This window comes from Nomascus leucogenys, chromosome 13 (genome assembly GCF_006542625.1).
Source record: "Nomascus leucogenys isolate Asia chromosome 13, Asia_NLE_v1, whole genome shotgun sequence".
Classification (NCBI taxonomy): domain Eukaryota; kingdom Metazoa; phylum Chordata; class Mammalia; order Primates; family Hylobatidae; genus Nomascus; species Nomascus leucogenys.
Window position 1 is genome coordinate 92,612,569 of NC_044393.1, and position 27,186 is coordinate 92,639,754.

General features: G+C 40.8%; 1 protein-coding gene across 4 annotated transcripts in view; it reads right to left on the reverse strand.

Moving 5' to 3' along the window:
• The window catches only part of TCAF2 (TRPM8 channel associated factor 2), a 33,970-nt gene extending 8,687 nt beyond the window's left edge, over positions 1-25,283 (reverse strand). The window contains exons 1-2 of one of the 4 annotated variants that reach the window (XM_030825967.1): positions 25,206-25,246; positions 21,861-22,494 (exon numbers count right to left, since the gene is read on the reverse strand). In XM_030825967.1, the coding sequence (XP_030681827.1) occupies positions 21,861-22,483 (623 nt within the window). In that variant the 5' untranslated portion in view covers positions 22,484-22,494; positions 25,206-25,246. Of the gene's footprint in view, positions 1-21,860; positions 22,498-24,722; positions 24,775-25,205 lie in introns of those variants that run through there. The other 3 variants (XM_030825969.1, XM_030825968.1, XM_030825970.1) reach the window with 3 other exon arrangements.
• Positions 25,284-27,186: the final 1,903 nt, after the last annotated feature.

Consider the following 27,186-nt stretch of genomic DNA (forward strand, 5'->3'; position numbering starts at 1 on the left):
CTTTCTTAATGATACATAAAATAATGGCATTTCTCACAATCAATGTTGTCATAGATTTGAGGAAACGCTATAGAAGTAGTGCCCTTACTTGCATATCTTAAAATCCACATTTTCTAAATGAACACCTCCAGGAATTCCTCGCATTTAGTCAACCAAGTCTTGAATATTTTGGCTTCAGTTTCTTGACTTTTAAAATAATTAAACATATAAACAAATTAAGTTAGAAAAACTAGTTAATTATGCCCAGAGAAAGTAGTACTGCTTATGAATTTCTCGATCTAACTTTCTGCAAAGGAAGGCTGTAAAAACACCAAATTTGGACTCTCCATAGGATAGGTCTGATCTAGGAACACATCACAAGTAAATTGTTTAACACTACACTTGAAGATTTATACAAACACACACCGTTTTTAAAAATTCACTTAGATCTGGTTAGAGTATTCACTTCTTATTAAGGAATGGTCAAAATGTAATGAATCAAGAGAAGTCTTTGTATTTCAGGAATTTTTAAAAAACAATTTGTATATACTGTAAATGTCAAGCAATAGGAGGTTGGTTAAATAAATTATGGTTAACAATAGATTGCAAACCATAGTGATTAAAATAATTATTAGATAATTTGAAAAATGCTTAATGGAAAAACTTTAAAAATTAGATTCCAGGATACCATGCTCTAAATAAGACAAATTTTGGGAGAAAAAAATCAAAAACCATGAAACTAGACATAGAAGCAGAACCTAAAGCATATTTATCAAAGTATCTTTGTTAAAAAAAAATGACTTCAGTGATCGTCTTGGGTGGTGGGGTTTTTTTTTTTTTTTGGCTGGTGGGATTTTAGGTCATTTTAATTACCTTTATAAAACTTTATTCTCTCAAATTTTAAAATTAACATCTATTTTTCTTATAATTAAAAATTAAATGTTATATTTCTTAAAAAGTATAGTTTATTTATTCCAGTAGTAAAACATTATTGAAAAATGTAACTCTTGTGCAGATTCTCTTTAATATCTTTTCAGCATGAAAATGAGGAGATGGCATGTCTTAGTTTTGTCATCCCATTTTCAGACTCACATGGCAAATGTCATAGAGTTCAGGTATCAGTTCTGCCTGTGGCTTTTTGTTAACTGTTGGAACTCAAGATATTTTGGGGAGTTAATGACATTGAGCTACAAGACTTAATAATAAAACATTCCACTCTAAGTGTTCTTAGCATTTTCTCACAGGCACCTGGCAAAGCCTCAGCTAATGGTAGTAAAACTTCATTATGGAAAGCTGCAGTTACCTGCAGATATCCTCTCCACAGCTAATTAAAATGATTGCATACATTCCTCCATGTGCCCACACACACATACAAACCACAGTAGCATTGGGAATCTAGGAAGTGACTAGAATGTTTGACAAAAGCTGCAAGAACCACATAGAATTAAAGAAAAAACCCAACAACTTCTTAGCATAAAGGCAGCATAAATAAAGTTAAAGAAGGTGAGATCCTATGAGAGAAAAATATTTGCAACAGATTGAACAGATACAAAATTAGAATTCAGAATATATGAATAATTCTAAGGATAAACAGAAAAGCAAAAAACAGAAAATATTTTTAAAGTATATTCTCAAACAGTTCATGAAAGATGAAATCCAACTGAGATATTCAACATTTGAAAAGATATAATCACATAAATGCAAATTATATATAATAACATTTTTTACCCAGAAAATTAGTAAATGTTTCAAAAGCTGACAATATTAAGTGCTGTCAAGAGTGTGGAGAAAACTAATCTTTCATAAAAACTGGAGATCAATTTGGCAGTATCCAATAACATTAAAAAGAGAAACAGCCTATAGTAGTATACATGGAGGCAGTACTAGGAAGTTCACTGCAAATTGTTGGTAATAATGAAAAAGTATGAAGAAGTTAAATATTCACTAATATGAATGCAAATAAAAATTGGCATTTAATCATATGATGGATTACTATTTATCAGTCAATAAGAATAGGTCTGCCAATGTTAATTAACAAGGAAAGATGTTCAAAACATTTGTTGAGTAAAACAATTTCAAAAATAGCAGAACTTGGTGATGCAACTTATGGAAGACACAATATAAAGCAAAGTAAACATACGTCAATATATGTCCAAAATGTCAGGAAACAACCACGATGAACTGATAAGAGTGTTTTCTTTTGGATTGTGAGATAGAAAGGACTAACATTGAAGGAGACGATCAAAAGAGCTTTTGCCTCAATAATTTGTTTCTTCAAAAAAGGAGAATGTACAATTATATTTCTCAGGTAATTAAACATTAAATTTAAAATTTAAGATAACTGCTCCAAAAATAGAAGTAAAATGTATAATCTACAAATGTGTTGAGGAAATTTAAGAAATGGATAAAACTTAGTAGCAACCAAGGAAAATTGTAAAAAGAAATAAAGCTTAAAAATAGAAAATAAAATTAAAAGGGGGTAAGAGCAAGAAATACATTTGAATCATCACAGTATATATGAATGTATTGAATTTCTATCTAATAGAAGCTGTTAGATTAGGTTAAAAACATCTGGATATAAGCTGCTCATAAAAGACACACCTGAAACTAAGTGACATAAAAGCATTGAAAATGACAAAATCAACAAAGTTTTATTTTAAAAAATACAAAAACAAAAAAGCAGACATATCAGCATTAATAAGGGATGCAAGTGATTTCAAAGAGGAACAAACTAAAAATGAACATTTTCTATGGATTAAAGTTACATTCTAACAAAAATAAAATTTTTATTTATTTTTATGTCCTGCAAAAACACAATACTGAAAGCAAGAACTGCTACAAAGAAAATAAAAATATGAATTGACATTACATTTGGAGATGGTAATGTATTCTCAGCATCTATTGGAAAAAAAAAAGGATGGAGATGATTTGATCAGAATAACTTACAAGCTTACTTACAGCCAGAAGACAATTGTCCTGCATCCTGAAGGCAAGACATTGAGACCCTAGAAGGTTGTGCTCTGCTAACTTGTTGCAAAAATATAAAGTAAAAAGGTGGACATTCTCCAACATGATACATTAACTAAAAAATCAGTGTGCAGAGCACACACACACACATAGATAAGCATCTGAGATGATCCATATCAAACGTTTAGGGTTGGCTACCTTGGTCCAGAGGCATGAGACTGGAGCTGATGGTGTGGGGAGGAGGATGAGTTGCCATTTTCCTCTCTATATTTCTGTACTGGTGTGCATTTTTTCACAATAAACTTGAATTCCTTTTGAAATATTTTCATAAAAAGGCATTTCTTAAAAGAAAAATAAAGAAAGAAAGGAAAGGAGGAAAGAAGGAAGGAAGGGGATGACAGAAGGAGGGAGAGGGAAGGGAGGCGGGAAGTGGGGAGGGAGGGAGGGAAAAGTGAGTAAGCATAGCAGTTAGGATATCAGGTAAATTTCAACAGATGATTTCACAATATCCTAAGGGCAATACTAATGATCTCAGACAGCTAGTTACCAATATTTAAATCTTGTATAATATCTGTTTACAATGTTTAAGTGTGGAAAACAATGAAAGTAGCTGCTATTTAATAAGGTTTAATATATGTTAGGCATTTAACATATGTATTATCTCTTTCAATAATTATAGTAAACCTGAAAGTTATTATTCTCACTTTAAAGATGGAGTTTGGCCAGGCAATTTTCCCCATGTTTCCTAGCTAATAACTAGCAGGGACAGGAAGCAAACCTGATAGAGCAGGAGCATTGTCATCTTGGATAAACACCAAGATGGATAACATCTTGGATAAACATCAGCTCCCTTTCTAGCCCCATGCATTTCAAGGAAATCACTTCTCTTCTCACTACAAGCAGCCAGAAAGAGCAGACAGTAAAACACAGATAAGACAGCTCAGGCACAGAGGGAGGTGGGAGCAAAGTCTCTTGGTTAACTGCCAAACTTCATCTTCATACAATGAGCCCCAGTTAAACAGTGGGCCTTAATAAGCACATTCCTTTCCCTTTGGGTGCACTAAGTTAGGGAAGCTAAAAGATAGGAAGCTAAAAGTGGGGTATGCCTGCAGCTGCAGAAAGATGTATGGGAACAGAGACACAACTCTCCCTGCCAGATAAGCACAACAAAGAGACACAGAAGCAGTCGAGGCCTCTGATAAACTCTCCCACCCCGAATCCTTAAAAACTCTTTGTCTGTAAGGGAGTGTGTCTCTGACCTAACTCGGCCAGAAGCCCCTCTCAGGTTTATTTTCTCTAAATTAAACCTGTCTGTGACTGTCAAGCCATCTTTTGTGTTTCTTTCCTATTTCTTTAATTTTTACTAAATCCAGGCTGGCTTGTTTCCAAAGCCACTGTTATCTACATGCCAGAACTCTATCACTCAATTACTGAGTCTTTGATAGCACCTACATCTGGGTACATGGCTATCAACAGGTTATCTTGTGCAAAGGAAGCTTTACAGTATGTGAAGGTGCGAACAATACTGTGGTTAAGAAAGGAAAAGCATGTGTTACGTCAGAGCTGGAAGTGCAAGGGAAGCCACTGAGGACTAAAGGAAAGGGATGGGATGGTATGGTTAGGAAATGTTTGCAAACCACACCTGAGCAGACAGGTAACATGGGTGATAGGTTTCTGAATGCCGATTAAAAAACTGCCAAATTAGGAAGGTACAGCACTGAATAAAAAGGTAAGTGTGAAGTGCGCTGCTGTCATTTTCACATATTGAAGGTAAAACATCTAACAATTTATATATTTTTTCTTGAACATAAAAGTAATGAAGTCTACTGGTAGTAATCAAATATATCTTCACTTAGCTTGTTTTGTTTTTCTGTTCAGATTGTATATGATGTAAAAATACTTTTCTGGATTTATTTCACTCTCTGATAAATATAAACAGGACAGAAATACCAGAATCCAGAAACGATGTTTTCTTAGGATCTATAATGTCAAAAAAAGGTCTAGAGAGAACTATGTTGATCAGATGCTGTAAAAAACATTTTGAAGACCTGCAGCCCCCAACACTTGAGTATCTTTTTTTTTGTATTTTTAATTCCTTAAATACAGATAAATCATAGTAAATAACAAAACTTTAAAAACTGTCTTCATCATCACTGAACCATATGGGCATAGATGATCAGAGAGGTGACTTGAAATTGTAAATGTATTTTTTTTCTTTTATTTTAAGCTGGTAAATACAGGGTAAAATCTCTTCAGGTCTCAATCATGCATATTAGACACACAATTTTATTTAACCTATTTAATCTGTTAGATTTAAGAAAATAATTTGGGAAACTCACTTTTGTAACAAATTGCAGGTACATAAATTACTCATTTGGAATAGTCAGAATACAGATGCTACTCACCTGTGAGCACAGATATATTCATATTTCTACGTCAGACCAAAATCCTGCTTAAACATACAAACATTCCTAACAATGTCATAATGTTTACTCTTTTCCTGGTTTAATGAACTATATTTCCAATATATATTGGATTATCCACCAAATCTGAAAAAATGAATGAAAAATAATTAATAAATGGCTGGATGTGGAAGGTTTTTATGATGATGACATACATTGCTATGCACTGGCCAAGGAAAACAGGTGATTGATGGGTGGCCCAGGATGGAGTAGCTCCTAACACCAGTTAACCTCCCATGTACAATGGAAAGAAAATAGTCAAAATCACAAATTCAGTAGTTACCAATTAATGCTTTCTAATTCACAGAAAAGTGAACAAATTGGGTGGATAGACAAGAAAAAAAACTTTCAAGTGTAAACTCCCCATGTGAGTTCCATCTGTGGTTTGGTGGAGTGGACCTAGCTTACTAGGTCCTCTAAGAGTGGGGAAACCAGGCCTAATCAAAAATCCAAAATCCGAAATGCTCCAAAATTCAAAACTTTTTGAGCCCCACCAACATAATGGCAGAAGTGGAAAATCCCACTTTTGGGACACCTTTGCTTTCTGATGGTTCAATGTACACAAACTTTGTTTCATGCACAAACTTATTTAAAATATTGTATAAATTACCTTTAGACTCTGTGTAAAGGTGTATAGGAAACATAAATGAATTTTGTGTTTAGAGTTGGGTCCCATCACCAAGGTATCTCCTTATGTGTATGCAAATATTCCATAACCTGAAAAAAATCAAAATCTGAAACACTATTGGTTGGTCCCAAGCATTTTCCAAAAGGGCTGCTCAACCTGTACTATCTCCTTCAATTATTCAGTTTTTACCTGGAAACTACATTCATGGATCTTGAATATAAACCTCATAAACCTTCCACACAATTATCTCTGTCTCTGAGTCAGATTCCCAGGAACCCAAGCTGAAACAAGTGGCATTTAGCAGCGCCTAGCAAAATTACGTATGAATTTCCTCCGTGACTCAGGAATCCCATTTCCAGTGATATGGCAAAATATAAGGATACGTACACAAAGGTATGTGGTGCTTGTAACCTGGAACTCCTTGGACAAAGACTTTCCTACTCTACAGGACTGTGTTGAGGACAGAGAAAATAAATAATTCTCAAGAGAGTCATAAACCTAAGCCACTAGTATACATTTACAATTTTTACTTAAAAAATAGTGACAGGTTCTCACTATGTTGGTCAGGCTGGAGTGCAGTGGGTATTTGCAGGTGCAATTATAGCACACTGCAGCCTTGGACTCCCAGCCTCAAGAGAGCCTCCTACCTCAGCCTCTCGAGTATGTGAGTACGTGTTCATCAGCATGCCCAGTTACATATTTACTTTTCTATGGGCAGCTGCTAATATGTTTCAGAGCTTGTAGATTATACTGTGTGTAAGTGTAATGGGTAGCTGGTTGATATCTGAGGTTAACTTTTCCTCCAGACTCTTCTGTCATGGTATAACAGTGGCAAGTGCCTTTGGATTTGCTTTTAAATATTAAAGCAACTGCAGTATCCTCCTGTTATATAAACATAGGTGTGCCCTTGGGGATAGGATGTGAGAGGAGCTTTTGTTGGTTTTTAGAGACTGCCCCACTCCTTGGCAGGCAGAGTTGGGGGAGGCCAGCAATAAACTTTCTTAAGAAGCTCCAGGGCCTTCCAGTCGAGATTTGAAGTTAACGAACCTGCTGGGTCAGTCCAAGCACCTTTGACCAAGATTTGTTGGCAGGAGTGTTCACTGAAAACCTCTAATGGGACTCGCTCTGAAGGCAGGAGAAATCTGAGCCAGAGACTCAGACTCTGAGCTTCCGAGACTCTCAAGGAGTTGGTTAGCTCTGGCTCTGTTGTTGGCTGAGGCTGGAAGGCTCTAGCACAGCCCTCAGCCCCATATTCCACAGTAGGAAGCTGTCTGCAGGATTAACACTAGTATATGAGGCTGCCTTTTCTCTTGTTATGGTTTTGGATGTGTATTCATTCATATTTTTTCATTAATTTACATAGTTTACAAATATTTGTTGATCTCTAATGTTAAGTACTCCAGGCACTGAGAATAAAGCAGTAAACCCAACAGGCAAGATCACGGAGCTCTATATTCTGGTTGATTAGACGGGCCCTAGCAAGAAACAGTGGAGATAGTTATAGAGAGTGATAATGTTTAAGGAATAAATGGAGAAATGTGATGAAGTGAAACTGGATGGAGTCCTAATTTCAGTATGGCCACTGGGAAAGACTGCTCTGAGGAGGGTGTTTGAGTTGAAACTAATTAAGAAGAAAAAATTGGATTTTCAAGAGCTGAGAGAAAGTCCAGAATAGGAACAAATATCTTGATATTTTATAAAACAAGAAATCTAATGTTACATGTTGTGGTCTTTACATTGAGGGACAGTTCTAAAATACTTTAAAGATGTGTATGGATAATATATGTTATCACCAACCCCCCAATACTCAACTAGAAAATATCTGAATATGCAAGAAAGAGGAAATAGTTAAACAAATTACAGAACTTATGCTTAAAACTTCTCATTAAAAATATCACATGTAAAAATAGGAAAATGTTTTTAAGGAGAATACAAAGTAGCAGCATGTAATCACAGCTAGCAAAAATGATGTATTGATTTGTAAAGATATGCAAAGATAGAAGATATGTAAGCATAAACATTTTGGTTGAAGACATTACAGAAATTACAAATATTCAAATACTTTAGTGTCATATTGTTTTTTCAATAAAGGTTTTACAATTAATCAAAACTAACAATGTGGGAATTTATTTTTATATAGTATTACCTGTACTTTCGCTACACCTCTCTTAGTCCTAAAATATGGACTTAAATGCTGTGGGAATTCCAGTGCCTAGAATAGTGTCTAGAATTTAACAGGCACTCACATATTTTAGATAAATTAAAACATGGATACAAGATACTAGAAAGAGGAAAAAAACTGATAACGTTAAGAAAATTTGTTCCTTTCTCCTTTTTGTTGGTGAATCAATGAAAACAATATAAATGATATCAGGTCAAAGAAAGATATCTTAATGTGATCTGGGCAGAAGTTTTCTATTGTTTAAGGGTTCTGAAAAGGCAAAGAGGTAATATTAAAAATGTCTTTTTCGTCAATTTATAATTATAGAGTATTTGGAAAGGACAAAAATATTTGAAGATGAAACCAATTACCAACTTAGCCCCAGAGACACATTACTAATATTTTATTATATTTTTTTCTAATGTTTTATTTTCCTGGCTATACATATATTGTTTTAATGAATTTAGCATCATTTTAATGCAGAGCTGTATATTTTAATTTTGTCTATTTTATCATGAATATTTTTCATTTCCTTTAAGAAGTCTTTCAACGTAGAATTTTTAACGATTGCAAAATTATTCATTCAATAACTATAAGATATGCTATACTTTATTTAAGCAATCTTCTATTACAGACACATGTTTCTTCCAGTGTTTCACTTAACAGTGAAAATACTGTTAAAAAATATTTGCCTCATAGCCCGACTTCTCCCTGTCTCCAGTGCTTCTTCCTTCACCTTTCCACAGCTGCTGATCCTGAGAGCATGCCCTGACAAAACTCCCACACATTTATCTCTGTCTCTGAGTCAGATTCCCAGTAACCCAAGCTGCAACAAGGGGGACTTAGCAGTGCTTAGCAAAATTACATATGAATATCCCCCATGACTCAGAAATCCCATTTCCAGTGATAGCACAAAATATAAGGATACATGCACAAAGGTATTCATTGCAGCACATGTGTAACAGTAGAAGTACCAGAAAAATAACGCATACTGGAAACTCAAGTGCCTGTCAATAAGGGACTTACTGAATAAACAATATCATATCCATACACCATGGTATAATAGAGTATACAGTGTATCTCTATATACTATTATGGGGCCATATCCAGGAAATAATGTTAAGTGAAAAAAAGTAAGGAGGAAAAAATGTATAGAGTATGTTATTGCCTTATCCAGTGAAGAGAAGACTACTAATATGTGTGTGTTTGTGGATATATAAACAAATCATGGAGCATTAACCATTAAAAAAAGCAGGGAAGGAAGAAGGGAATTGTTTGAAGGAAACAGGGACAGAATATAGGTTTCTTAAGATTTTACTTTGGACCCAGATTACTATTTTACATAACTTTAAACAAAATTAAATTACACAAGCAATTCCAAAACTAAAAAATAAAATAACCAATGAATTGACACGTACATCCATTTAGTGGTATAACCACAAAGAGAGGAAGTATTGGAAGTGACTTTAAAGATAATATTGTGACTTTATATATATATTTTATATATTTAGACAGGGTGGAGCCAAGATGGCCGAATAGGAACAGCTCCGGTCTACAGCTCCCAGCGTGAGCGGCACAGAAGACGGGTGATTTCTGCATTTCCGTTTGAGGTACCGGGTTCATCTCACTAGGGAGTGCCAAACAGTGGGTGCAGGACAGTCGGTGCAGCGCACTGTGCGTGAGCCGAAGCAGGGCGAGGCATTGCCTCACTCGGGAAGTGCAAGGGGTCAGGGAGTTCCCTTTCCTAGTCAAAGAAAGGGGTAAGAGACGGCACCTGGAAAATCGGGTCAGTCCCACCCTAATACTGCGCTTTTCCAACGGGCCTGGTAAATGGCACACCAGGAGATTGTGTCCTGCATCTGGCTTGGAGGGTCCTATGCCCGTGGAATCTCCCTGATTGCTAGCACAGCAGTCTAGGATCAAACTGCAAGGTGGCAGCGAGGCTGGGGGAGGGGCACCCGCCATTGCCCAGGCTTGCTTAGGTAAACAAAGCAGCCAGGAAGCTCGAACAGGGTAGAGCCCACCACAGCTCAAGGAGGCCTGCCTGCCTCTGTAGGCTCCACCTCTGGGGGAAGGGCACAGACAAACAAAAAGTCAGCAGGAACCTCTGCAGACTTAAATGTCCCTGTCTGACAGCTTTGAAGAGAGTAGTGGTTCTCCCAGCACGCAGCTGGATATCTGAGAACGGACAGATTGCCTCCTAAAGTGGGTCCCTGACCCCCAAGCAGCCTAACTGGGAGGCACCCCCCAGTAGGGACAGACTGACACCTCACTTGGCCAGGTACTCCTCTGAGACAAAACTTCCAGAGGAACTATCAGACAGCTGAATTTGTGGTCTCACGAAAATCCACTGTTCTGCAGCCACCGCTGCTGACACTCAGCCAAACAGGGTCTGGAGTGGACCTCTAGCAAACTCCAACAGACCTGCAGCTGAGGGTCCTGTCTGGTAGAAGGAAAACTAACAAACAGAAAGGACATCCACACCAAAAACCCATCTGTACATCCCAACATCAAAGACCAAAAGTAGATAAAACCACAAAGATGGGGAAAAAACAGAGCAGAAAAACTGGAAACTCTAAAAAGCAGAGCACCTCTCCTCCTCCAAAGGAACGCAGTTCCTCACCAGCAATGGAAGAAAGCTGGATGGAGAATGACTTTGACGAGTTGAGAGAAGAAGGCTTCAGACGATCAAACTACTCCGAGCTATGGGAGGAAATTCAAAACAATAGCAAAGAAGTTAAAAACTTTGAAAAAAAATTAGATGAATGGATAACTAGAATAACCAATGGAGAGAAGGGCTTAAAGGAGCTGATGGAGCTGAAAGCCAAGTTTCGAGAACTATGCAAAGATTGCAGAAGCCACAGGAGCTGATGCGATCAACTGGAAGAAAGGGTATCAGTGATGGAAGATGAAATGAATGAAATGAAGCGAGAAGGGAAGTTTAAAGAAAACAGAATAAAAAGAAACGAGCAAAGCCTCCAAGAAATTTGGGACTATGTGAAAAGACCAAACCTACGTCTGATTGGTGTACCTGAAAATGACGGGGAGAATGGAACCAAGTTGGAAAACACTCTGCAAGATATTATCCAGGAGAACTTCCCCAATCTAGCAAGGCAGGCCAACATTCAGATTCAGGAAATACAGAGAACGCCACAAAGATACTCCTCGAGAAGAGCAACTCCAAGACACATAATTGTCAGATTCACCAAAGTTGAAATGAAGGAAAAAATGTTAAGGGCGGCCAGAGAGAAAGGTCGGGTTACCCACAAAGGGAAGCCCATCAGACTAACAGCTGATCTCTCGGCAGAAACTCTACAAGCCAGAAGAGAGTGGGGGCCGATATTCAACATTCTTAAAGAAAAGAATTTTCAACCCAGAATTTCATATCCAGTCAAACTAAGCTTCATAAGTGAAGGAGAAATAAAATCCTTTACAGGCAAGCAAATGCTGAGTGATTTTGTCACCACCAGGCCTGCCCTAAAAGAGCTCCTGAAGGAAGCACTAAACATGGAAAGGAACAACCGGTACCAGCCACTGCAAAAACATGCCAAATTGTAAAGACCATCGAGGCTAGGAAGAAACTGCATCAACTAACGAGCAAAATAACCAACTAACATCATAATGACAGGATCAAATTCACACATAACAATATTAACTTTAAATGTAAATGGGCTAAATGCTCCAATTAAAAGACACAGACTGGCAAACTGGATAAGGAGTCAAGACCCATCAGTGTGCTGTATTCAGGAAACCCATCTCACGTGCAGAGACACACATAGACTCAAAATAAAGGGATGGAGGAAGATCTATCAAGCAAATGGAAAACAAAAAAAGGCAGGGGTTGCAATCCTAGTCTCTGATAAAATAGACTTTAAACCAACAAAGATCAAAAAAGACAAAGAAGGCCATTACATAATGGTAAAGGGATCAATTCAACAAGAAGAGCTAACTATCCTAAATATATATGCACCCAACACAGGAGCACCCAGATTCATAAAGCAAGTCCTGAGTGATCTACAAAGGGACTTAAACTCCCACACAATAATAATGGGAGATTTTAACACCCCACTGTCAACATTAGACAGATCAACGAGACAGAAGGTTAACAAGGATATCCAGGAATTGAACTCAGCTCTGCACAAAGTGGACCTAATAGACATCTACAGAACTCTCCACCCCAATCAACAGAATATACATTTTTTTCAGCACCACACCACACCTATTCCAAAATTGACCACATAGTTGGAAGTAAAGCTCTCCTCAGCAAATGTAAAAGAACAGAAATTATAACAAACTGTCTCTCAGACCACGGTGCAATCAAACTAGAACTCAGGATTAAGAAACTCACTGAAAACCTCAACTACATGGAAACTGAACAACCTGCTCCTGAATGACTACTGTATACATAATGAAATGAAGGCAGAAATAAAGATGTTCTTTGAAACCAACGAGAACAAAGACACAACATACCAGAATCTCTGGGACACATTCAAAGCAGTGTGTAGAGGGAAATTTATAGCACTAAGTGCCCACAAGAGAAAGCAGGAAAGATCCAAAATTGACACCCTAACATCACAATTAAAAGAACTAGAAAAGCAAGAGCAAACACATTCAAAAGCTAGCAGAAGGCTAGAAATAACTAAAATCAGAGCAGAACTGAAGGAAATAGAGACACAAAAAACCCTTCAAAAAATTAATGAATCCAGGAGCTGGCTTTTTGAGAAGATCAACAAAATTGATGGACCGCTAGCAAGACTAATAAAGAAGAAAAGAGAGAAGAATCAGATAGATGCAATAAAAAATGAAAAAGGGGTTATCACCACCGATCCCACAGAAATACAATCTACCATCAGAGAATACTATAAACACCTCTATGCAAATAAACTAGAAAATCTAGAAGAAATGGATAAATTCCTCGACAAATACACCCTCCCAAGACTAAACCAGGAAGAAGTTGAATCTCTGAATAGACCAATAACAGGCTCTGAAATTGTGGCAATAATCAATAGCTTACCAACCAAAAAGAGTCCAGGACCTGATGGATTCACAGCCGAATTCTACCAGAGGTACAAGGAGGAACTGGTACCATTCCTTCTGAAACTATTCCAATCAATAGAAAAAGAGGGAATCCTCCCTAACACATTTTATGAGGCCAGCATCGTCCTGATACCAAAGCCTGGCAGAGACATAACCAAAAAAGAGAATTTCAGACCAATATCCTTGATGAACATTGATGCAAAAATCCTCAATAAAATACTGGCAAACCGAATCCAGCAGCACATCAAAAAGCTTATACACCATGATCAAGTGGGCTTCATCCCTGGGATGCAAGGCTGGTTCAACATATGCAAATCAATAAATGTAATCCAGCATATAAACAGAACCAAAGACAAAAACCACATGATTATCTCAATAGATGCAGAAAAGGCCTTTGACAAAATTCAACAACCCTACATGCTAAAAACTCTCAATAAATTAGGTATTGATGGGACATATCTCAAAATAATAAGAGCTATCTATGACAAACCCACAGCCGATATCATACTGAATGGTCAAAAACTGGAAGCATTCCCTTTGAAAACTGGCACAAGACAGGGATGCCCTCTCTCACCACTCCTATTCAACATAGTGTTGGAAGTTCTGGCCAGGGCAATCAGGCAGGAGAAGGAAATAAAGGGTATTCAATTAGGAAAAGAGGAAGTCAAATTGTCCCTGTTTGCAGATGACATGATTATATATCTAGAAAACCCCATTGTCTCAGCCCAAAATCTCCTTAAGCTGATTAGCAACTTCAGCAAAGTCTCAGGATACAAAATCAATGTACAAAAATCACAAGCATTCTTGTACACCAATCACAGACAAACAGAGAGCCAAATCATGAGTGAACTCCCATTCACAATTGCTTCAAAGAGAATAAAATACCTAGGAATCCAACTTACAAGGGATGTGAAGGACCTTTTCAAGGAGAACTACAAACCACTGCTCAATGAAATAAAAGAGGATACAAACAAATGGAAGAACATTCCATGCTCATGGGTTGGAAGAATCAATATCGTGAAAATGGCCATACTGCACAAGGTAATTTATAGATTCAGTGCCATCCCCATCAACCTACCAATGACTTTCTTCACAGAATTGGAAAAAAATACTTTAAAGTTCATATGGAACCAAAAGAGAGCCTGCATCGCCAAGTTAATCCTAAGCCAAAAGAACAAAGCTGGAGGCATCACGCTACCTGACTTCAAACTATACTACAAGGCTATAGTAACCAAAACAGCATGGTGCTGGTACCCCAACAGAGACATAGATCAATGGAACAGAACAGGGCCCTCAGAAATAACGCCGCATATCTACAACTATCTGATCTTTGACAAACCTGACAAAAACAAGAAATGGGGAAAGGATTCCCTATTTAATAAATGGTGCTGGGAAAACTGGCTAGCCATATGTAGAAAGCTGAAACTGGATCCCTTCCTTACACCTTTTGCAAAAATTAATTCAAGATGGATTAAAGACTTACATGTTAGACCTAAAACCATAAAAACCCCAGAAGAAAGCCTAGGCAATACCATTCAGGACATAGGCGTGGACAAGGACTTCATGTCTAAAACACCAAAAGCAATGGCAACAAAAGCCAAAATTGACAAATGGGATCTAATTAAACTAAAGAGCTTCTGCACAGCGAAAGAAACTACCATCAGAGTGAACAGGCAACTTACAGAATGGGAGAAAATTTTTGCAACCTAATCATCTGACAAAGGGCTAATATCCAGAATCTACAATGAACTCAAACAAATTTACAAGAAAAAAAACAAACAACCCCATCAAAAAGTGGGCAAAGGACACGAACAGACACTTCTCAAAAGAAGACATTTATGCAGCCAAAAAACACATGAAAAAATGCTCATCATCACTGGCCATCAGAGAAATGCAAATCAAAACCACAGTGAGATACCATCTCACACCAGTTAGAATGGCCATCATTCAAAAGTCAGGAAACAACAGGTGCTGGACCGGATGTGGAGAAATAGGAACACTTTTACACTGTTGGTGGGACTGTAAACTAGTTCAACCATTGTGGAAGTCAGTGTGGCGATTCCTCGGGGATCTAGAACTAGAAATACCATTTGACCCAGCCATCCCATTACTGGGTATATACCCAAAGGACTATAAATCATGCTGCTATAAAGACACATGCACACGTATGTTTATTGCGGCACTATTCACAGTAGCAAAGACTTGGAACCAACCCAAATGTCCAACAACAATAGACTGGATTAAGAAAATGTGGCACATATACACCATGGAATACTATGCAGCCATAAAAAATGATGAGTTCATGTCCTTTGTAGGGACATGGATGAAACTGGAAAACATCATTCTCAGTAAACTATCACAAGGACAAAAAACCAAACACCGCATGTCCTCACTCATAGGTGGGAATTGAACAATGAGAACTCATGGACACAGCAAGGGGAACATCATGCTCCGGGGACTGTTGTGGGTTGGGGGGAGGGGGGAGGGACAGCATTAGGAGATATACCTAATGCGAAATGACGAGTTAATGGGTGCAGCACACCAACATGGCACATGGATACATATGTAACAAACCTGCACATTGTGCACATGTACCCTAAAACCTAAAGTATAATAATAAAAAAAGATAGTATTTTGACTTTATATATATATAATATATACATTATATATAATGTATATAATATATATAAATTATATATAATATATAATATATATTATATAATATATATAATATATATAATATATAATATATGTTTATATATAATGTATAAATATATATATTATATATGTTATATATATGTTATATATATATAAAATATACATTGGGACAAAAAGAACTGCAAATAATCTTTGTTACAATAATCATCATATTGCTGGTAGTGGTGCTATTATTCATATTTTGCAATTGTTGTTTGTACATCATGGGATAGAGCAAATGGGTAATTACACTGGTGTCTTATAGAACCGGAATTTTTCATCATGAGAGATAGCTAAGATTTCATCATAGAAATAAGATTGTTGAAATCAAATTAAAACCCTGTAGCCCCAAATCTGATCTGAAGTATCAGTAATCAGTATAAACCAAAACAATCCATTTCTTAGCTGTGCCTATTTAGAAGGCCTAGAAACAATGATCAAACAATGCACACCTCTAACACCCAGATTGGGGTTTCTAAATGCAAATTAGGACTCCCAGAAATATGGGCTGTACGTTAAAAAAAAAAAAATAAGAAGAAAGAAAAAAATCAGGCTTTTTGGAGAAATGGCAGTTCTGGTCCTGAGCAGGAAATATATGAGATGAAATTGAAACCTCCTGTTATATTAAAAAACCAGGAATCCCATTAAGGTTGGGTGGAAAAGATTCAGGAATCATCTTGAATTGGCTCCCAATGGCCAAACAGGACAATTTCAACATCAATAAGGAGAATAAATGAAACACATTGTGTTTCCAATCATGATTTCATAATAATTCTAAGAAAAATTTAAACATATTGGTGACCTCTGGAAGATGCTAGGGAACCAACTCAATATTGGAAACTGGTTTTAAAATGAGAAAGAGAGAATTAAATATTTAGTTTGCCTTTCCTATATAAATTATACCATAGAGTATGTAATTGATGAAGGAAAGTGTGTTTTATAAAACTATTCCAAATAACAAAAGGAATATTAAAATTTTAAAGTCATCATTTTATAAACACAAATTAATGGGTCTAGGGCTAAGCAATGCTTATTAAGGACTGCCAACCTCACAGTAAGAGAGAAAATCAGACCATTGTGTTCTACCCAAGAGAAGTGCATACTACCATCTATAAAATAGGTCAAAAATTCAAACATGAATCTGACCGAACCTCTAGATCAGGAGTTGAGAAAGTTTTCCTTAAAAGGTCTGACAAATATTTTAGACAAATATGGGCCATATGGTCTCTGCTGAAACTACTCAACAATGGCAGCACAGTTTTTGAATGAATGGGCATGGCTGTGCTCCAACAAAACTTCATTCACAAAAGCAGGGGCTGGCCTCAGTTTGTCAATCCTGACCTGAAATCGAGATCTAACTTTTAATTTGTATTATACAGAAAATACAAGGAAAAGATGAATATGTTAAGTCAGTGGTCCCTAACCTTTTGGTACCAGGGACCTGTTTATAGAAGACAATTTTTCCATGGAACTGGCAGGGGTTTCAGGATAATTCAAGTGCATTACATTTATGATGCACTTTATTTCTATTATTAGCACATTGTAAAATATAATGAACTAATTATACAACCCACCATAGTGTAGAATCAGTGGGAGCCCTGAGCTTGCTTTCCTGCAAGTAGATGGCCCCACCTGAGGGTGATGGGAAACAGTGACAGATTATCAGGCATTAGATTCTCATAAGGAGCACACTACCTAGACCCTTTGCATGAGCAGTTTGCAATAGGGTTCATGTCCCTATTAGACTCTAATGCTGCCACTGATCTAACAGGAGGCAGAGCTTAGGTGGTAATGCAAGCGATGGGGAGCAGCTGTAAGTACAGATGAAGCTTTGTTTGCTCACCCGCTGCTCACATCCTGCTGTGTGGTCTGGTTCCTAACAGGCCATGGACTGGTACTCCCGTATTAAATGATACCACAGGAAGGCAATCAATTTGCCTTTCCAGGTTTTCACCACTGCCTCTCACTCTGCCTGGAATCCTCCTCTCACCGATGCACACGTGGCTCATTCCCTGACTTCCCTGAGGTCTACTTTCAAAGTCCAGACTGAACGAAACTGTTCGATAAAGAGTAGCTGGTGTCTTCAACAACAGCAACAAAACTGCAAGAAATAGAAAGTTGGAAAGGAAACGCATATCTTGAAATATAAAATTTGTATCAAGAAATCAAAATATTTGGGCTTTATTTAAATTTCAATGTTAATGCTTTTTTTTTTTTTTTTGAGACAGAGTCTCACTCTGTTGCCCAGGTTGGCATGCAATGGCATGGGCTCAGCTCACTGCAACCTCCACCTCCCGGGTTCATGTGATTCTCCTACCTCAGCCTCCCGAATAGCTAGGACTGCAGGCATGCACCATCACTCCCAGCCAATTTTTGTATTTTTAGTAGAGTATTGCCATGTTGGTCAGTCTGGTCTCAAACTCCTGACCTCAAGTGATCCACCTGCCTTGGCCTCCCAAAGTACTGGGATTACAGGTGTGAACCGCCATGCCTGGCCCAATGTTAACACATTTTGAAAAATAAGACAATCATGGAAATAAATGATGACACTAAGGAATTATTCTTTTAGGTGTGATAATGGTGACTTGCAGTTATGTTTTTAAAAGACTTCATATCTTTAGAGATATATATTTAAATACTTACAGATGAAAAGACATGATGTCTGCTGTTTGCTTCAAAATAACCTTGGGTGGGGAAGAGTGGGGCTACAGGTGAAATAAGATAGACCTGGAGTTGACTATTTTGGGGATTGGGGAATGGCTACATGGGGGTTCATTGTACTATTCTGTCTACTTTTGCATATGTTTAACATTTTCAGTAATTAAGAATTAAAATAACAAACACAAAAAATATACCTTAGAATCGGTGGCAGGGATTAAAAATGTAGGTATAGATGAAGAAAAACAGGTTGAGTTAGCTAAAGAGGAGAGTCTCTTGGGGCAATTAAGACGCATTATGGTGATGAGATTTCACCTGCTTTTCCCTTAGTGTTAGAATAAAAAAGTTGAAGCGAATCAGATCCACTCTAATGTCTCTGAGTAAACCCATCCCCTCCCCAAATCTTTCAGAAGGGAAGGAATTCGAAGAGGTCCAGAGCTTGGGGCTGAGGGTTCAGGGCACTGCCAGCTGCTCACTAGTATCTGATGCCCCTTCTTCTTTGTACATAATCTTGATTTCTTCAGAGATGCCAGTGCCCATTTAAAAATAGCCAGCCCTTCAGACCTCCTGGTAGTTAGGTCTGGAAGTCAGGGCTCCCACTGATTCTACATTATGGTGGGTTGTATAATTATTTCATTATATATTTAAATGTACTAATAATAGAAATAAAGTGCATAATAAATGTAATGCCCTTGAATTATCTTGAAACCCCTGCCAGGTCCATGGAAAAATTGTCTTCTACAAAACAGGTCCTGGTACCAAAAGATTAGAGACTACTGATTTAACTAGGCTGGCCGCTAAAATATAAATAGAAGTCTAGGGCTTCCAGAAAATATATGGTTTTATAAACTAAAAGTAGGTTTATCCATTCCAATTTATTATTGCATGGGTGTAATTATGGTGCCTGGAGTAGTAGTGGCAATCTTGTAGCCATAAGGATAAAATAACACATCATGACAGGGGCAGGCAGTGATAGGGAGACAGAGACCAACTGTGGGACATCATAGAGTCACTGCCCCAGAGCTGGACTACCTACCTGTACTTTGTGTTTCATAGAGAAAATAAACCACTACATGGTTAAACTGCTATACTAAGGCTTCTGCTACATGTGGCCAAACATAAGTAACTAGTCACTAATATCTGAAACCCAAAACATCCAAAATGAAACTCCTGATCTCCTCTAATCCATCTTCTCATTGTCCTTTCACAGATCACTAAACAGCAGCACCTGTGTTTAATTTTTTGTCTTTTTCAGACCAAAAATTTCAACTCCTCTTTCTCCTTACTCAATCCATCAGCCAAGCCTGTTGGGTTCTTCCTTTGAGGTGTGTTCAGAATGGAACCTGTTCTCAGTAGCTCCATAGCTTCTACCAGCCTTGTCTGGGCCGCCACCATCTTTCCTGTGGTCTACTTCAGTGGCCTCCTGATTGGTCTGCTGCTTCAATCTTTGCCTCCCAAGGTCTGTTCTCCACCATCAATCAGAGGGTTCCTTTTGAAATTTAAGTCACATCATAGCAATCTTCTGTAGAGAATACAAAATGCCTTCCCATCTCACTGCAAATAAGATCTAAAGTTCTACTCCTGGCCCATCAGTTCTTACATGACCTGAGCTGTCATTCACTGAGCTCCCATCATTCTGGCTTCCTTGATTGCCAGGTGTGTCCCTGGCCGATGGATGAAATGAGTACTCAGACATAGGTAAGCAGTGTAAGAACAGCTAGGTGACTGCCTGGCGCTAGCGGCCACAGAGCAGCCCTGAGAAGCTGAAGCTGCTTGCTTTTATTTACTGCAGGCATAATGCCGAAAGCCTGGAGCCTACACAATCTGTAAGTGACTAACATTTATTGTTCCTCATTCAGAGAACATCATGTGCGCAGATGTTCAAATGTCAGCTCCTGGACAACTTCAAACAAACAAGCTTGATCAAGACAAATTCCCCTACACTCCCTTGTACCTAATCCTTGCCCTCTGCCTCAGGGTCACAGAACAGCTGCCTTCAGCTATTCTCCCCTGGAGCTTTGCAGAGCCTTCTGACCTTACAGAAGGGCCACTCTCTTTCCCTTGGAATGTACCAAGCAGGCTTCCCTTCCAGGTTTTTTCACCCTCTCTCCTCACTCTGCCTGGAATCTTCCTCTCACAGATGCCCACATGGCTCATTCCCTCACTTCCTTGAGGTCTCATTTCAAGTGCCACCTACCAGACAAGCCTTCCAAGCTGGCCATGGGCTTGTTTTCATTCATGTCCATTCCCCTTTCATCTTGGTCATCCTCTGTGTTGCAGAAAACTGCATTTCTGTGGCTCCCCTGTTCCCTGGATCCTGGTGGGTTCAGCCCATGGGAGGCAGAGGTAGAAGACTGAAATCAGGAAGGAAGAGGGAAGGAGGCTAAGTGTTTGCTTCTCTCTTCAGGCTGTATTTCTGGTCCACAGTGTCTTCTCTGAGACTCCAGCTTCTAGCAGACAGACTTTTCATCTGTGGTTCCAGCTCCTGCTGGGAAAGCTTAGCATGGCTCCAGCTTCTACCAGGTGGCTGCAGCACCTGGACTCCAGTAATATCACCAGCTCCCTCTGCTGGTTCTGCTATTGCTGATCTCTGGGTTACTTGCTGTCCCCTGTGTGTATTTTCAGCCCCTCTATCATGGGTATAGTCAATTCCCCATACTAAATCCCTTCTGCTAGCAACGCCAACAAATCCTGACCAATCCAACTTGGCCTGATAGGACTTCCCTGAACACCTTAAATAAAATAGCCTCCATCAGCCTTCCTATTGTCATGCTATCCACTTATATTATTATCTTTCATGGATCTTAGCAATACCTGATAGAGTACATATATATTCGTTTCCTTAATTGCCTATCTCTTCCCTGGAATACAAACCTCATGATGGCATGATTTGCCTGCCTCGATCTCTGCTAGACCCCTATTGTCCAGAATGAGGCGTGACCAACAGTAGGTGCTCACGCAAACAAACAAATATTCTTTCATGCATTTAAGAGGTACTGATGAGTACTCTCTATGTTCTATGTACTAGACATGGAGATGAAGTGGTGAGTAAGACAAGCTTTTCTATTCAGCTTTGGCCACAGGAGGGAATGGCAGTGAGGGCCCAGCCTCTCTTATGTCTTGGTGCATTTTAATCATCCTACTTTTGATTTGTGGTGGTTCCAAACTGAGTGGAAAATCACCTGTATTGAAATGGAAGCTCGTTGAAGAGGGGGACCAACTCTATTGTTTATCCTGAGTCAGACTCCCTAAGAGGGGAACAGATACTCACCTGACATGGAGTGGGATCTTGGGCACCTTCTTAGAGACCTTGAACCGGTCTCTGTCCCCATAGATGTCAGTGAAGTACACTCCAGCCACACTTGTCACCTTGTTCCCAGGGAACCTGGAGAGCACCTTGTCAGGTCCGTGCTGGCTGGCCCAGTACCAGGCCTGGCCCCCGATTAACAAGCCCCCTCCATGTTTCACAAACTGGATCAGCGTTGCAGTCATGGTGTCATTGTAGGCATTGATGCAGTAAACCCCTAGGGGCTCTCCTGGTTCTGGCTTGACCTGTGCCTCAAGCCCAGCATCCTGAAGGATGTTTACTAGAGGTGCCAGGGATGGATGCACTCCCACGGGAGCCCCAGGGCAGGGACAGAGCCAGCTCACTGCATTGAGGAGAAATGGAGCCAAGCCAGCATGCAACAGGTAGCCCTCATGGGACACAACCACGAGGTGGCCTCGGCCGTAGGAGGAGGCAGCAATGAGCACCTGGCCCTTGTCATTCACCATCACCGGGAAGGCGGCCTCTCCAACAAGAAGGAGTTCACTGGGGACGGGGCCTCTGGGGACATCCCAGCGTGTCACTCCATCCATGAGGGCCTCAAACGCAGCAGCAGCAGTGGTCGCCATGGTGCTATCAGCTGCTGCAGGGGGAAGCAAAGACTTTCATGTATTTAAGAGATACTGATAAGCACTGCTGGTCAGAACAGATGAAGGAACAGGTGAAAAAAGGAAACACCTCCAAATTTTACTGGATTCCCCATTGTGGGCCAAGCACTGTTCTAGCACTGGGAGTACAGCAAGAAACAAAACAGATAAGGTTTCCCTTTTCATGATTTGAATATTTTAGAAGGAGAAAGATAATGAATAAATAGGTAGATAAACAGATAAATAAAATGCAACAATCACTATGATGAAAATAAAACACGATGATGTGACATGGAGGAACTGGAAGACTACTGTAGATTGGGTGATAGGAAAGGACTCTGAGAAAGTGGCATTGAAGCTGAAACCTGAAATGCAGTGAGCAAAGGGCATTCCAGCAACAAGACCGCTTTGGGGTGGCTGAGAGCCAGGAGCAAGGAGGAGCAGGACCCCAGGAGGAGGGAGGGACAGGCTAGATCCTGTGGGGCCGGTAAATGAAGGTGATAGTTAAGTTCGTGTGCCTGAGTTGACACAGTGCTTGATTTTTTTGAACAGAAAGGTCATAGACCTGTCAAAACATGCCTTTCTTCTGACAGCTTTGCTAAGTTGGAAAGTGCCCCCTAATTTATCAAATCTGCCCTAATGGAGAGGACTCTCCTCTATTTGGTAGCATTATGCAGTTTCCGGAGGTCTTTTAAAATTGGCTGTGCCTAACACTGAGCCTATTTGTCCCTTTAAGCAGCCCCTCTTGGATAAATGACTTCAGTCTCAGTTTCCCCATCTACAAAAAGAGAATAATACAGCCCTGGGAAGATTGTTTTTGAAGATTAAAGGAATATGGATAGGCCAGGCGCAGTGGCTTATGTCTGTAATCCCAGCACTTCAGGAGGCCGAGGCCGGTGGATCACCTGAGCTCAGGAGTTTGAGACCAGTCTGGCCAACATGGCGAAACCTGTCTCTACTAAATCTACAAAAAATAGCTGGGCATGGTGGTGTGCACCTGTAATCCCAGCCACTTGGGGAGGCTGAGTCATGAGAATTTCTTGAACCCTGATGGTGGGGGGCGGAGGTTGCAGTGAGCCGATATCGCACCAGTGGACTCTAGCCTGTGCAAAAGAACAAGACTCTGCCTCAAAAAATAAAATAAAATAAAGTAAAATAAAATAAAATAAAGCAAAGAGTATGTCTAAAAATGCCTTGTCTGGGGTTGGTACACATACAGTGAGCACGGAATAAAAGAGAGTGTCTGTCCCTTTGCTGTCCTTTCTAGTTTCCCGGATTGACGAGGGCAGCGTTGTAGACTGCAGTCCTGCAGTAGTCCCCTGGCTGCCTGTGCCGCCTCCCTTTGCCCATCTCTGACGAGCCCACTGTAAGGGACTTTCCTGTGTGCTCTGATGGCTTCTCACCTCTGCAGGTGCACAAGGCAGCTCTGAAGTAGCAGTGAGTTGACACTAGGATGAGCTTCGCCCAGTAGAGCGGGGATTCATAGAAAAGTGCCCCGTGGCTTTCCCGAGGTGCCCATCAGAGGTCCTCGGAAGGCACCCGGAGGAAAGGAGTGCCATGTGGAAGACCCTCAGCCACATGCTCCTCCTGGCTTTCCCTTTTTCCTTGTCTCATTCTCTCCATTTCCTCATTTGGGCTTTTTGGTCTCACTTACTCCCAAAAAATTACCTGCAGGTAAGCCCTTGCATAAGGCTTTGCTTTAGGGGAGAATCTAAACTAAAACACACACCAAGCCCTTGAGCCACACGTGCCTTCCTCTCTCCTTCCTGCTTCTATATGCAGTCAACCACCTCATTTTGTTAATCTCTCACCATCTCTCTCAAACATGAGTCCCTTTAGTTGGCAATCATTCTAGACTAAACCAATCTGGTTTTAGTCCCCAGGATGTATTCTCATCCACAATCGTCCTCTGCAAGAACTCTAACAAGAACCGTTACATTTCGTCCACTCTCTCTAAGGTGAAACTTGCAGAGCGCCTCAGCCTGGCTTCTCCAGGGTCTGGCATGCCAGTGATTACTGGACGTTTTTCCTGCTACTTTCTTCCACGAAATCTCTCCAAGCTCGGAAAGGTTGGCATTCTGAGCATGCCCTGCATTTCCTGTAGAATTCCATCTCTTCCCCTCTTCCCTTCCTATCCACCACCTTTTTCTTAATACTGCTCGCGGGAAAGAAATTCACAAAAGAGAGCCAATACTCGGCAGAGCATTGAGAATGCGGGTACCTGATGTCAGCCTTAGAAGTTACCAGTGGGAAAAAGCAGCCGAGAGAGATCCGGAAGCCTGAGCTCAAGATCGTGCTAGCTACCTTCCAGAAGACAAGAGACGTCTTTCACTTCTGGGGCAGTACCAGTTTGACAGGATAAACAAAAACAGACAAAACACCTCAGATGAGTAATATGTCCCGGAAAGCTGACCCAGCATTCCGCAACGAAATGTGCCCTCGTGCACGCACACACCATGCACATCTTTGTCAAATTCGTAATTTACAAGTTCAAATAGGAGGGAGAAACGTGTTTCAAGACAATCTGCAAATAGCACCAGACTAACAAAACGAAATGAAACCGAAGACCTAGACCTAAGAAGGGAGGGACACCCCCTGACGCCGGGAATGGCTTGGGGTCTCTAGCACTTTGCGGCGACCCCCAGTGCTCTAGGTGCTCAGCTACCGCCCGCACCCCAGGACCCGCTGGGATTGGAAAACTCACCCCTCAGCAGTGCGGATCCCTGGGGACTGACGGACTGGCTCTGCAGTGGCGCGCGGGGGACGTGTCGGAGGCGGGGCGGGGCGGTCCCGGAGGCGGGGCGGTCTCGGAGGCGGGGCGGTCTCGGAGGTGGGGGCCGTCCTGGAGGCGGGGCTGTCCTGGGGACGGAGCTGTCTCGGAGGTGGAGCCCTGCGGTCCCGGAGGCGGGTTGTACCGTGGGCGGGGCTCTCTCGTAGGCTGGCCCGTCCGGGAGGAGAGCTGTTCTGGGGGCGGGGCTGTCTCGGAGGCTAGGTGGTCTCGGAAACGGGGCTGTCCCGGAGGCGGGGCACAGGCTGGGGTGAGACGGAGGCCGTCCCTGAGGCGGGCCCGGGGCGCGGCTACCGCTCCCTGAGCCACGCCCGTGGTCTCCCGTTCCAACGGTGGACCCCACCTCGGGCCGTGCTGCGGGCTCTCGGGGCACCTACCAGGTGAGCGACCCCGCCTTCCCGGAGGGATGCTTTGGCCTGCATGGGGCCAAACCGGCTCCCTCAGAGTCTCTGCGGGTTCTTGGATGCGAGAGGGGACCCAGCCAGTTTGCTGTCGCACTTGATAAGAAAAGCAAACCCTAAGTCTCCAATAAACCATATTTGGGGCGAATAGTTCCCTAACAACAACGTATGCCACGGGGGAGGCCCCGCGTGGAATCAGGCTCCCTTCCCTCCGATCCTGGGGTGGACTCAGCAGAGCCGGTAGCCGCCGCGTCGCCTCCGTCGCTCGAGCCTCTGCGTGAAGAGCTGCCCCCTAGTGGTCAGCGGCGGGCCATGCACTTCGAGCCCGGTGGATGCTTATGGCCATGGGGCGGGTGCTCAACTGGGGCATTTTTCTCTGAAAGTATCCAGAGAAATGCTGCCCAGTAAGTGATATTCTTGCTGGAAAGGAAACGTGCCTGTGGCATCACTAACACAGATTCGTCCTTGCATGGCTGGAGAAATTAAGCTAAAGCTATAGAGTGGCTGGGGCTCGAATTTCTACGCAAGAGGGATCAGAAGGCGAAAATCAAGGTGGAAGGGTGTGGTCAGGAGGAGGATTTGGTGTAGTCTGGAGTTTAGGAACGTCTTACCTAGGAAAGTGATGACTGTGCTAGAATGAGGGAAAAAAAAGTAGTCTGTCTGCATTTTGCCCACCATTGAGTCCTCATTGCCTGTTTTCATTGCTGACATAGAATAGGCTTTAGTTTCTTAATAAATAACTAAATATATGCTAAATAAATAAGGATACAGTGAACGTCTAAAAATATCTGCCGAATGAGTGAGTTAATAACTGACTCTTTGGAGGACTAGTGGAAATTTGATTGGCAGAGGACCAAATACATTCAGGTTTTAGAAATAAAGAGCAAGGAGAAACTTACACAGAAAAGAAAGTGTGGATAAGACTTGCCAGAATTTGGAATAATTTAGGTTAGAAATCCAACGTGCGGTGACGTACGTTGAGTTCTTAGGCTTCATATCAGGGAACAACTGACCTTTGGGAGCTGAAGTGGGAGATGGACATCAAAGAAAGTGGGTCAGTAAAGTTCCACGTTAAAAGCTGACTCAGGGCCGGGTACGGGGGCTCATGCCTATAATCCCAGCACTTTGGGAGGCTGAGGTGGGTGGATCACCTGAGGTCAGGAGTTCAAGACCAGCCTGGCCAACATGGGGAAACCCCGTCTCTACTAAAAATACAAAAATTAGCCGGGCATGGTGGCACAGACCTGTAAACCCAGCTACTCAGGAGGCTGAGGCAGGAGAATTGCTTGAACCCGGGAGGCGGAGGTTGCAGTGAGCGGAGATCATGCCACTGTGCTCCAGCCTGGGCAACAGAGCGAGACTCCGTCTCAATAACAACAAAAAAAGCTGGCTCGGTATCTTTTATGTGTTTGTACTCTTAGGTTTTAACCAGTCTCCACCTACATCACCTCACTCCTCATGGTAAAGTACTACTATTGTTCTAAATTAACTCCTGA